This window comes from Carlito syrichta, unplaced genomic scaffold (genome assembly GCF_000164805.1).
Source record: "Carlito syrichta isolate Samal-C Ts95f unplaced genomic scaffold, Tarsius_syrichta-2.0.1 Scaffold316346, whole genome shotgun sequence".
NCBI lineage: Eukaryota > Metazoa > Chordata > Mammalia > Primates > Tarsiidae > Carlito > Carlito syrichta.
This window is the reverse complement of record NW_007260442.1, coordinates 1307607-1320502: the sequence shown is the minus strand read 5'-3', so window position 1 is coordinate 1320502 and position 12896 is coordinate 1307607. Positions and strand designations below refer to the sequence as shown.

At 53.4% G+C, this 12896-nt stretch overlaps 1 protein-coding gene across 1 annotated transcript in view; it reads left to right on the top strand.

The window, feature by feature from the left end:
- The first annotated feature begins 6 nt into the window (after positions 1–6).
- Positions 7–12896, top strand: part of GRHPR (glyoxylate and hydroxypyruvate reductase) — a 14486-nt gene continuing 1596 nt past the window's right edge. Inside the window, exons 1-8 of the mRNA XM_008074150.1 lie at positions 7–91; positions 2038–2168; positions 3111–3183; positions 3737–3853; positions 6474–6562; positions 7668–7772; positions 8789–8924; positions 11121–11251. Of these exons, the coding sequence (XP_008072341.1) occupies positions 9–91; positions 2038–2168; positions 3111–3183; positions 3737–3853; positions 6474–6562; positions 7668–7772; positions 8789–8924; positions 11121–11251 (865 nt within the window). The 5' untranslated portion in view covers positions 7–8. The remainder of the gene's footprint in view (positions 92–2037; positions 2169–3110; positions 3184–3736; positions 3854–6473; positions 6563–7667; positions 7773–8788; positions 8925–11120; positions 11252–12896) is intronic.

Genomic DNA, 12896 nt, shown 5'->3' with positions numbered 1-12896 from the left:
CACGGTGGATGAGGCCAGTGCGACTCATGAAGGTGCTCGTCACCCGCAGGATCCCTCCCGAGGGCAGGGCTGCGCTCGCCCGGGCCCCAGAGTAAGAGCCCGGCGCCCCACGCCTTTTCGCGCGCCGAGTGTCCCGCCGGGCGCACGGGCGGGGAGTGGAATGGGGAAGGGGCTGCAGACTCTCAGGCGCCCTTGCACGGGGTGACTCAGCGGCCTGCAGGCGTGCCTTTGGGGGCGTCCGGACTGCGCCGGGACGGGCTGGGGGCGGCTTCAGAGGCCCCGGTTGTTTTGAGGGGGAAAGGCGAGGCGGTCCCAGGGACCAGAGGGAGCCGAGCCCGGGCTCTTGGGCATTGGCCGGACTTTCCAACTGTGTCCGGTTGGGACGGGCTTGGTGTTCTGGGGAGGCTCAGAGAAAGTTATCTGGGGCCCGGCTCTCTCCAGGCCCCTTACGGTGTCGCCGGGACCAGCGGTTCCCCCTGGCGCTGGGTGGGGAGGAAGGAACCTGGAGGTCATCGACCTTTGAACTGGGAAGACTACCCGTGACGCAAGGTCCAAGCTATTAAACCTTTACCTTCTAACAGGCAGGTGGGGTCAGGGACCGTGGCGGTCACTGGCCTGGCCCATTGGATAGCTGGCAGGGGCCTTGGATGACCCTTTTTAAATTGAACCCCTTCTGTGGACCAGCCTTGCCATGTGCTTCATACATATGAACGTTTAATGCTTGCAACGCTGTGAAGTCAGCATTATAATTCCCATTTCACAGATTTAAAAACAGGCTGGAAGGGATTAAGTAACTTGCCCAAAGTCACACAGTCCCACATGGTGGGCCTGGGATTGTACTTAGCCCTGTCCCACTACATTTGATCGGTTTTGTACTTCCAGCATCAGACAGGAAGAAGGTGGGAGCCAGCCTCAGCAACCAGTTCTAGGGGAAAATGAGATTTTAGAATTCAATTCAAGGCTGGGTGCAGTGGCTCACGCCTATAGTCTCAGCACTTTGGGAGGCCGAGGTGAGAGGACTACCTAAGCCCTTGGGTTCGAGACCAGCCTGGGCAACTTGTGAAACCTCATTTCTACAATAAACCAAAAAATTAGCTGGGTACGGTGGGGCGTGCCTGTAGTTCCAGCTACTTGGAAGACCGAGGCGGAAGGATCGCCTAGCCCAGCAGGTCGAGGGTGTGGTGGCCATGAGCATGTCACTGCCCTCCAGCCTGGGTGTCAGAATGAGACTCCAACTTAAAAAAAAAAAATTCAATTCAATACAGCAGAACCTTTGCTGAGGAGGACCTGCTTTGTACTAAGGGCAAAGACCAGTGGCTCGCACTGTGTGCCCTGCTCATGGAAGGTGGCCAGTGCCAGCCCGGTCGGTGGGGGCTGCAGCAGGGTGTTCTGAGAAGTGCCAGCGGCCGCCCTGTGTCTTGCACACGTGGATGCTCCCACATGCTGGCTATGGTGAACTCGCTGGCAAGGGCTGGAGGCAGGGTGCACCTCTGGGAAAAAGTATTGGTTCCCATGAGCTGCTGGGGAAGCACCCTGATGCTCTTCTGTTTAGAGTTGCCTTGGTCTTATCCTTCCCAGCAAAGTCCAAGTCTGAGGGTTTTCCATTTCAGGGACTCATGGGACAGGAAGGGAAGCAACCGGTCATTGAATCTAAGTCCCATCTGATGCAGGAATTCCCTCCTCCTACACACACACATATGCCTTCCTTAGAGCTGGCTGCCTGCTTCCCACCAAGGCTCCTGTAAGTGTGAGAAAGCTTTTCTTTGTGTTGAGCTGAGAGCTGTCCCCATGCCCTTCCCCCTTTAAGTTTTGGCTTTGCTTTGGGGGCCCACAGCAGCTTCTGCTCTGTGAAAGCCCTTCAGCCACTCTTGCAGGACACTTCCGAGGCCACCCATGCCTGACCCTGACTCCCTTTAGCCAGCCTCAGGCAGCCCACGGCTCAACCAAGCACAAGGCAGTGCCTCCCAGCCCTGAGGGGACTGAGGGCATCTGTGGAGCACCTACTCCCCCTGAGTGACCACCATCTCTTCCCTCTAGCTGTGAGGTGGATCAGTGGGATTCGGATGAGCCCATCCCTGACAAGGAGCTGGAGCAACGTGTGGTGGGGGCCCATGGCCTGCTCTGCCTGCTCTCTGATCATGTGGACAAGAGACTCCTGGATGCTGCAGGTGTGTGCCCTGGGCAGGCCTGGGGAGGGCTCCGAGGGTATCTCCACCTTGTGGGCACATTGCCCTGCTGCTGCTGGCCCTCTGGGCAGCTCTGCGGTGCTTCCTCTGGGTTCTGAGAGTGTCTCCTGCCATATCAGGACAGTGGGACAGTTGTTTGCAATTCCATCCACATGTTGCCCATCCCTCCTGCTGTGAATCCCTGGGGCAGTCCCTAGGAGGGCAAAGACCATGCTGTACAAGCAGCGGGGTGTTGGGGAGAGCACCCAAGGAAGGCCCTGGGTTCTCCTCCAGCCCTGCCACAGCCTTTCCATGCGACCTTAAAGACCCTATCCCTCCTGGGCCTGTGTGTAGCATGAGGGAGGACCTAGTTTGGTGCCAAGCATAGCAGGCACCCAGGATGTGGGTCTGAGCCCTGGGCTAGGGTAAGCATTGCCCTGTGAGGTTGTTGTCATGACAGTTTTGAGAAAAGGCTCAAACTCAGAGACTACTGGATGGGGAGGGACCTTGTGAATCAGTGCTGGGCCAACCCATACCCTGACCTTGTCCCAAATGCTTTCCGGTGCCCAACCTGGAGGAGAGGATGTGAGATATTCATGCCAAGCCACCTTCTCAGAGGTGTCCATGGGGAGGCCCAGGTGTGGCCAAAGGAGACCCAAGGCCTCCCTGGATGGACAGTCTAGTGGGTAAGAGCAGGGCCTTGATGGCAGAAACCCTGAGGTGAACCCCAGCTCTGCTCATGCCTGGACCAGGCCCCTTAACCTCCCTGAGCTGCAGTAGCTGTCAAAGAGGACTGTTTAGAGTGTTAACTGCAGAACAGAGATGTCAGCCTTTCCTCTTATTCTAAGAAAATGATAATAAGCTGGTATCCTCACCGTAGTCCCCAGTGTTGTGGCTTTGAGATCCATGAAGAAGGTTACTAACGTTGTGTTTTCTGCATAATAGGAGCCAATCTCAAAGTCATCAGCACCATGTCTGTAGGTGTTGACCACCTGGCTTTGGATGAAATCAAGAAGCGGTAACTGCAGCTTGACCTTGGGAAGGGGGCCTGAAGTGAGGGGTGCCTACCCGAAGGGGGGAAGAAGAGCTTTTTGTTTTCATTCCACATTCCTTGACCATGCGAAGAGAATGTGAAGTAGTTGATAAAATCCTTCCACATGTGCACAGGACAGTTCAGATAAGCCCGAGAGGTCAGAAACAGTGAGTTACCTCTAGGTATCACCTAGGTATCACCTAGGTCTAGGTATCACCCTTTCACATTCATTATCTTTCTTGATCCCCACAAGTCTTAAATTAGAAAAGGTAAGTATGACTATTTCCCTCTCAGGTGAGGACAAGGTTAAGTAGTTACTTGTCCCAGACCTTGAACCCTGATCCTCCATCTTCATTCCCTTCCCAGAGTGGGAGATAATCGAAATGGGAGTGAGGATTGCCCATTCCTGAGTGCTCATTTACAGTTCTGAGCTTCCTGGCAGGCAGAGCAAAGAGGGAGCAAAGTAACTTCATGGAAATACCCCAGCAGTAGACACTGGTGAAGGTGCCGATGTTACCACCAGATGTTTGATTCATAGTGGGATCCGAGTGGGCTACACCCCCGATGTCCTGACTGATGCCACTGCAGAACTCGCCGTCTCCCTGCTGCTCACGACCTGCCGCCGGTTGCCAGAGGCCATTGAGGAAGTGAAGAAGTGAGTGAACGCCTGGTGGGAAAGCCGGCTCTGCTCAAAAACTGGTCCCTGAGTGCCGGTGTCAGCCTGGTCCAGATGCTGTCCCTGTCCCTGAGTGAGCCCCATGTAGTGATTGGGGACAGACCTGGCTAAAATGATTAAGGTACAAGGCAGAGCTGCAGTAGACAGGGCACGAAGGGATATTATGAGAGAAGAGGTAGGGACAAGTTGATTCTGCTGCTGGTGAGGGAGTCGGGAGGAGTGGGGGCAGGGAGGCCTCCTGAAGAAGTGGTAGGTGGACATTCTCTTGAGTGTTCAGAGGTACAGGGCCGTTGTCCCTCGCCTACAGTACTTAGATCCAGAAAGTTCTGAGAGCTCAAATCTTTGGGGGGCAAAACTTGGCCTTACTAACAAGAGGCTGCCTATGGATTTTCTTTCTCCTACCCAGTGGGAATATTTCTAAATTTTGCTGCAGATTTGACACTGCTTTTGAAAAAGAATACTCCCAGACACTGGGTGATGCGTGGGATACACTTTTGTGCCATACTACCTTTCTTTTTTTTTTTTTTTTTTGAGTTGAAGCCTCACTCTGTCACCCAGGCTGGAGAGCAGTGGTATGCTCCCAGCTACCGCAGCCTCGACCTGCTGAGCTCAGGCGATCCTTCTGCCTCAGCCTTCCAAGTAGCTGGAACTACAGGCATGCGCCACCATGCCCAGCAAATTTTTTGATTTGTTGTAGAGATGAGATCTCAGCAAGTTGCCCAGGCTGGTCTCAGACCCACGGGCTCAGGCAGTCCTCTCACCGTGGCCTCCCAAAGTGCTGGGATTATAGGTGTGAGCCACCGCACCCGGCCAACCATGCTACCTTTCTAAAAACCAAACAAATTTATATTATTTTATTTATTTATTTTTTTGAGTTGGAGTCTCAATCTGTTGCCCAGACTGGAGTGCAGTGGCATACTCATGGCCACTGCAGCTCAACCTGTTGGGCTCAGGCGATCCTTCTGCCTCAGCCTTCCAAGCAGCTGGAACTACAGGCACGCGCCACCATGCCCGGCTAATTTTTTTATTTATTGTAGAGATGAGGTCTCGCCAAGTTGCTCGGGCTGGTCTTGAACCCGTGGGTTCTGTCAGTCCTCTCACCTTGGCCTCCCAAAGAGCTGGGATTATAGGCATGAGCCACCATACCCAGCCTGTATTCTTTTATTTTAGAGGCAGCATCTCCTTCTGTTGCCCAGGCTAGAGTACAGCGGCACAATCACGGTTTACCTCAGCCTTGAATTCCTGGGCTCAAGTGATCCTCATTTCAGCCTCCTGAGTAACTGGGATTACAGGCACTCACCATCATGGCTCATTTTTTTATTTTTTGTAGAGACATGATTTTGCTATGTTGTCCAGCTGGTATCAAACTCCTGGCTTCAAGTGATCCTATTGCCTCAGCCTCCCAGAGTGCTGGGATTGTAGGCATGAGCTACCATGCCTGACCCCACACAATTTTTAAATTTGGCTTGAGTGTTTCAGATCAGGGATTTCTGTCTGCGGATGAAGAGCTGAGGAAGGAATTCCAGGCACAGGGATGAGCATGAGCCAGGGTAGAAGGCGTGTAAATGTAGGTCCTCAGGATGTGGCTGGGAGCGTTGGCCCCACACACGGAGCACGGGGCTGAGCAGGCCAGTGCCTGACGTCCTGCTTGCCATCTGGGCAGTCGTCACCCTCCTTGGAGGTGACTCAAGGCAGGCTCTGTTCTCTTGTCTACCCATGGCAACAGGGCCTTGTGGCTGTATTTCTTGTTGCTAACCTCGAGAGCTGAGAGAACTTGTTTTGAGATTACAGATCCTGAGTTTGCAACTTGTTGCTCCCAACTCTCCCTGGCTATGTGGCCTCAGACAAGTCACTGTTTCTGGTTTATTTTCCCATCTGCAAAATGGGATTAGAGTCAGTGAGCCCTCTTTTAACCTTCAATTTCTTATTTATTTATCTATTTATCTGAGTCAGAGTCTCACTCTGATGCTCACGGGTACTGCAGCCTCGACTTGGGGGCTCAGGCAGTCCTTCCGCCTCAGCTTTCCAAGTGATTGGAACCACAGGCATGCACCACCACGCCTGGCTGATTTTTTTATTTATTGTAGAGAGCTCTTGCCAAGTTGCCCAGGCTGGTCTCTAACCCCTGGGCTCAGGCAGTCCTCTTGCTTGCACCTCCCAAAGTGCTGGGATTATAGGCAGGAGCCACTGCACCTGGCCTCTAGCTCTTGTTGTCTGTGTCCCTGCTGGCTTCTTTTTTGTGTTTTTGAGTTGGAGTCTCACTCTGACTCCCAGGTTGGGGTGCAGTAGCATGTTCACAGCCACTGCAGCCTCGACCTCCTGGGCTCAGGTGATCCTTCCGCTTCAGCCTTCCAAGTAACTGGAACTATAGGCATACACCACCATGCCTGGCTACCTGCTGGCTTTTAAAGGAGGAGTCATCCCCGCTGCGTATCTGCAGTGCTGAGTGGCTGAGGGTATATCTCAACCCACTCTGTCCTTTGACCTGGAGAGGGTGTCTATGCCTTGGATACAGCCAGGAGTGCTGGGTCTATGAGCTCGTAGCAGGCCTCATCTTTGCCCCAGACTGGGTCTCACCCGCCCCTCTCCATTCCCGCAGCGGTGGCTGGACGTCGTGGAAGCCTCTCTGGATGTGTGGCTACGGACTCACACAGAGCACTGTTGGCATCATTGGGCTCGGGCGCATAGGTGAGGCCCCCCACTACCCACCCTGGCTCTCAGACTGGGTCCCTGGCACTGCATGTCTGAATGCAGAGCATCCATCTTTGGAAAGGATTGCCTGACTCGCATGTTATCGGGGCACTTTGCATGCAGTAGAGGTCTCAAATGAGAGATGTGGCTTAGTAAGACATGGGCAAATGAATAAATACACAAAATCAAGAGTTCCTTGAGAACTCACTGGGTGACAGAAGCAAGTTGTTAAGGGGCAGGATGCTTCATGATGGCAGTTCCATAAAGGATAGATAAGGGCCATGCAAACTAGTTTCCTTTAGGAGAGCCCACACTCCCCCAGACCTGGGTTCTGAAAGACATTTGACTTGTGAAGCCTTAACTCTGGGCCCAGAGGGCTCCATGGGGCTGAATTGGCCTGCAGTTCTGTGGTTGAGGCAGAGCTGTATCTTCCAGTGACCTCTGGGTGGAGAAGTCTGGCAGAAAGGCTTAGGCTTGGCTAAGCAGCTGTCAGGGATCGTTCATCCTGCCTGGTGCAGGGGTGAGGGCGCGGGTGGAGAGTGTGGATCACCTGCCTGGCCAGCTAGCAGCCCTGCCTCTTGCTAGAGAGTTGCATGGAAGAACCAGCAGCTTTGGGGGCATGTCTGAAAATCCAACTACCCAAGTCTGTCTTAGCAGGAGCATATTTGAGAAGGTCTTGTAGGTTTAGGGCGAGTTGGCAGTTTGGCAGTGCCACCAGAAAGTCAAACGAGGCCTGAGACTGCATTTCACAGAAGCAGAAGGTCCATGAGGGAAGGGACGGCTTGACTATTTTCTGGAATGTCAGGCCCAGTTCTCAGAGAAAGTCAGCACATGGCCCTCAAGACGGCTGGGACCATGTGAGGACGGCATCAGCCAATCACAGTCACAGAGAGGCTGAGAGGCTGTCTCCAGATTCTGGGGGCAGTGTGGACCTGCTGGGGGCAGGATGCATGGGGGCAGCCCCCCCTCCAGATGAGACAGGACCTGTTAACATCGGGGTTGTGAGGATGAAAGGATCTGCCCCAAGGGTCCCTGTCCCTGGAGCTGCCCTCTGAGGGGTTGGAGCCAAGCCATGGACTCTGACTTGACTCCACACCTGTAGGCCAGGCCATTGCTCAGCGTCTGAAACCATTCGGCGTCCGGAGATTTCTATACACAGGGCGCCAGCCCAGGCCTAAGGAAGCAGCAGAATTCCAGGCAGAGTTTGGTGAGTGAAACCTTACTTTCCACAACTGTGCTCAGGTGGGGGGGACTCTGTTTTCTTTAATGGTGCCATTGTCAGGAAAAGTGCGGGAGCTGCAGGTATGTGTGAGTGTTATCTCAGGGAGGGCAGGGACTTATCCAGGCCATGCAATGAGTTTTCTGAGTGCCAGGAGAGCTCTCCAGGGCTCTGGTCTTTCAGAGCCTTTGTCCCCATTGCCTGTCATGGGCAGAGCCGTCAGGATGGTGACGGGTGTGAGGAAGAGCTGAGCACTTTCTCTCTCAGCTTCCTTAATAAACTGGTGACACCGCTTTAGCCCAGGTGCATCCAGCCCGCTGCTGGGTACACAGCTTGGTGAGCAGAAGGCAGGCTGGATCTCAGCCATTCCTCACCCCCTTGGGCACTTGAGGCCCTGAAGGTGGTGAAAGCCAGAGTGGACCAGGTCCTGCTGTGTGACCTTGAATAAGCTCCTGCCCTTCTTTGGCCTTGATTTCCCCATTTGTGAGACAAGGAGCTAGCTAGATGAATGATGTGATATCTACCAGGATTCCACAAATGGCTGTTAGCTTTGTAGCCATCAGAATTGTCCAGGTAGAGACTAGGCCTTCAAGAAGCATCTTAGTCGGGCTTGGTGGCTCAGCCTGTAATCCTGCGCCTTGGGAGGCCGAGGTGAGTGGATTGCCTGGGCCCGCGGGTTCAAGACCCGCCTGGGCAACTTGGCAAGACCTCATCTCTACAATAAATTTAAAAATTAGCCGGGCGTGGTAGCGTGCGCCTGTAGTTCCAGCTACTTGGAAGGCTGAGGTGGAAGGATCACTGGAGCCCAGCAGGTCGGGGTTGTGGTGGCCGGGAGTGGCCACTGCACTCTAGTCTGGGTGACAGAGTGAGACTCTAACTCCAAAAAAAAAAAAAGCATCTTGGGAGTTTCTTTATGGGAAGAGAGAGGAGGGGTCTGGTCTCCTGCCATCTTGCTCTGACCTGGAACTCGGCGTCTGATGGAACCCTGCTCCCCTTCTTTCCAGTGTCTGCCCCCCAGCTGGCTGCCCAGTCTGATTTCATTGTCGTGGCCTGCTCCTTGACGCCTGCAACCAAGGAGCTCTGCAACAAGGACTTCTTCCAGAATATGAAGAAAACAGCCGTGTTTGTCAACATCAGCAGGTATCCTAAGGCTGTCAGCATCCCTGGATCACCCAGCTGGCCTGGAGGGGAGCCATCCCGCCTGCTGAAGTCTGGGGAGTTCTTCCCGGTGGTTGTCGAGGAGACCCCAGGCCGAGCTTGCTGGTGTCCATACACCAGCCACCCAACCAAGCAGATATACATGGGAGAGCCTGAGTGGGAAAGGAGAGCAATTGGCCTGTCTGGCTCCCAGCAGTAGCCCCGGCCTGGCTCAGGGCCTGGCACACAGCATTGTTGGTTCAGAGAGCGAAGGCATCATGGGCAGCAAATCACCAGGGCATCTTGGGCAGGCCCGTTGTCCACCACAGACGGCTGGGCTTCATGGTCTGAATGGCCCTTTGGAGCTGACCTTCTGTGCCTCTGAGCCTGGATCTGCCTGACCGTGAGTTCAGTGATACCTCAAACCCTGTGCTCCGGGGAAGACAGACCCTAAAACTCAAGTTGTCTTGGTTCCTCAAAATGTGCCCGGGGTGCCTTCAGGCCACTGGGCTTATATGGGGGGCCGGCCACCCCCTTCCCACCTTCCCAGGTGTGACCTTCTGAACCTGTTTAAATCAGTTTGGAGGAAGGGACTGGATGAGGTCACCTTGAGGCCCATCTCCCAAAGCTTCCTGTAATGACCAGTGTTTTGCTACAGCAACAAAGGGGATCTGGGATTGGAGGAGTGAGGTGCAAGAATACAGGGCTCACGCCTCTGGCCAGCAGTAGTCAGAGCTGCCACTTGCCTAGTGCCTGCATGTACCTACAACTGTGCAGGGCCCTGCATGATTCATGATTGCACAAGTATTATTCAGTGCACAGCATGAAGTCTCTAGAAAGTCAGTTCTTCAGAGGTGGCTCACTCAGGGAGATGTAGTCAGGTGTATCCTCATTTCTCTGCCCTCATTTGGGCAGGTGCCTGATGGCGTGGCTGCGGTGGTTCTCGGCAGGGGATCTGGGGCCAACCAAATCAGAAACACCTAGATGGGGCCCAACACAGATGCAGACTTCCAGGCTCTGTTCATGCAATTGTGCGTGCAAGAAAGCTTTAATCCTCCTGTGACCCACTGCAGGTTGTTAGGCTCTCATGTGGGAGAAATGAACACGGGGCCAAACAGATTCCCAGCCAAGGCTTTACTGGGGGCTTATTTAGGAGCGAGCGTTCTCTGGCTGGCTTTCCAAAGAGGGCTGTCCCAGGCTTTTTATTAGATAAGGGAAGGGGTATAACATCAAAGGAAAGGTATGTTAGCATGATTAGGCAGGGGCCTAAACCCTCATGTACAGGCATGGTGTAGACACATACTTCCTCATACATTGCAGGTACAGAATATGACGGATAAGCCCTGCTGGTGGGGTTGGGGGTTTTGAATCGCAGTCTCACTGTCGCCTAGGCTGCAGTGAAGTAGGCACACGTTCATGGCCACTGCAGCCTCGACCTGCTGGGCTCAGGCGATCCTTCCCCTCAGCCTTCCCAGTAGCTGGAACTATAGGCGTGCACCATCACACCTGGCTAATTTTTCTTGATTTATTGTAGAGAGAAGGTCTGGCCAAGTTGCCCAGGCTGGTCTCAAACCTGTGGGCTCAGGCAGTCCTCTCACCTCAGCCTCCCCAAGTGCTGGGATTACAGGCATGAGCCACTGTGCCCGGCCAAGGGATTTTAGTATTATAATGAAGCAAGGGTTCCAGTGGGACACTCTCTGGTCCTTGTATGCATGGGGAGCAGGGTGGGCAGGGACTGTTGTCCAGGCAAGATTTATAGTGAAACGTTGTTTATCATCAGGGGTTTTCCAAGGTTGTGGTCTTTAGGATGGTTCCAACTGGAGCATCGTTGCGCAGTCTGGTGGTTAAAGTACGTGAGGGAGGCCGAATCCTATTCCCGCTGTGTCTCACTTCCAGCATTCCTGGGAGTTAAGCGGTATTCTCCTTATCTTACAGAGGAGGATCCTGAGACACAGAGAATCTGGGATACTTGCCCAAGGTCACACAGCTAGAAAGTGGCAGGGCTAGGGCTCTCGGAGATTAAGACCTGTATTCCTATACAGACTTACTGTAAGCAAGTGTACTGTAAGACTTACTGCTTTAAAAGTCAGTACCAAGGGCCGGGTGAGTGGAAAAGTTCATTCTGTGGGCTGTTGGGCTCTAAAGGCAGCCTGGGTGGCAGGAGTTTTGGGGTAGCCATACCACCAATGTCGTTCCCAGAGGTGACGTCGTAAACCAGGACGACCTGTACCAGGCCTTGGCCAGTGGTCAGATTGCAGCTGCTGGACTGGATGTGACAACCCCAGAACCACTGCCTACAAACCACCCTCTCCTGACCCTGAAGAACTGTGGTAAGAACTGCACATTGCCAGTACAGACACCCCGTTGCCCTGTAAGACCCGTGTTTATGGGGGTTCCTGAGGTAGGCGTGTGTGAAGCCAGCATGAGCAGAGGGACACACCCAGGGATCGTGAATGTTTACGCTACTAGTGACACTGGGACCTAAGAGGAGAGGACCTCCTGAGCATGCTAAACTGGCCTCTGTCCCTAATGGGCAAAATGTAGGGATGAATGGATCTGTTTTTAAAAATAGGGTCGGCCAGGCTACATCTTACACCCTTAGCTACTCATGGGTAAAACCCATCACTATAAATCTCCATCAGCAGTTTAAGTGTGAGGAATTAAAGGTGTAATTACAATACCAATATCTCCAGCTTTTAGGCCAGTTCTTTTTTTTTTTTTTGAGTTGGAGTCTCAGTCTCACTCTGTTGCCCAGGCTGGAGGGCAGTGGCATGCTCACGACCACCGCAGCCTCAACCCACTGGGCTCAGGTGATCCTTCCACCTCAGTCTTCCAAGAAGCTGGAATTACAGGCACATGCCACCACGCCTGGCTAGTTTTTGATTTATTGTAGAGGTGAGGTCTCACCAAGTTGCCCAGGTTGGTCTCTAACCTATGGGCTCAGACAGTCCTCTCACATTGGTCTCCCAAACTGCTGGGATTAGAGGCATGGGCCACCATGCCCGGCCTTGTGCCAGTTTTTTTTTTTTAATTATTATTTTTATTTTAAAGATGTGGGGTACAATTCAGGGTTAGGTATACAAATGTTCATTATGCAGGTTCTCTTGTTGATGAGGTGTGCCCCCCTCGCCTGGCAGATTCCCCCTACTGCCAGTCCCGCCCATTTCTTAAGCTGTCTTCTCTCAACAACGGAGCCCAGTTCTCTGTTCGGTTTTGGAGGCAGAGCCTCTGTGCACCCCATTTCTGCTGTGTTGGCGTGGATGCTGGAGGACTCACTCCCTCCTGTCCTCCTGCCCTTTGGGGAGTGGCTGCGGCAGCACTTTTCACCTGCAGCAGTGCCTTCCTGTAGCGGCTGGAGAAGGTTTTCCAAAACTTGGTTAACCAGCCCCACTGGCACCCTCAGAGACACAAGCAACAGCCAGTCAGTGCCCTGACATAGAGGTCCGACTTTCACCTTCAGGGTCCTCTGCCTTTCATCTTGCACATCCTAACAATCTCACCCTTTTCCTTTGTTCCCCAGCCCGAAGGGTGGAGGTACTTCCCGCAGTTGCTACCTCGGTGATCCCTCAGTGCAGTGGTTTTCATAGGTTCACGTTTGGCAGTCATCTGAAGGGATGGCATATCAATTCCAGGCTGCTGGGCCCCACCCCAGGGGTTTTAGCTTCAGTAGGTCTGGAGTGGGGCCCGAGACTATGCTTCTAATAAGCTTCCCAAGGACCCTGATGCTGCTGGTCCTGGACCACACTTTCGGTACTGCTTTAGTGTTTGCTTTTGCCTCCTCAGTTACCTTTTTTAAATGTGTTTTATTTATTTATTTATTTTTAATTAATTTATTTTTTGAGTTGGAGTCTCACTCTGTCACCCAGACTGGAGTGCAGTGGCTGCTCCCGGGCACCGCAACCTCGACCTGCTGGGCTCCGGCGATCCTTCTGCCTCAACCTTCCAAGTAGCTAGAACTACAGGTGCGCGCTACAC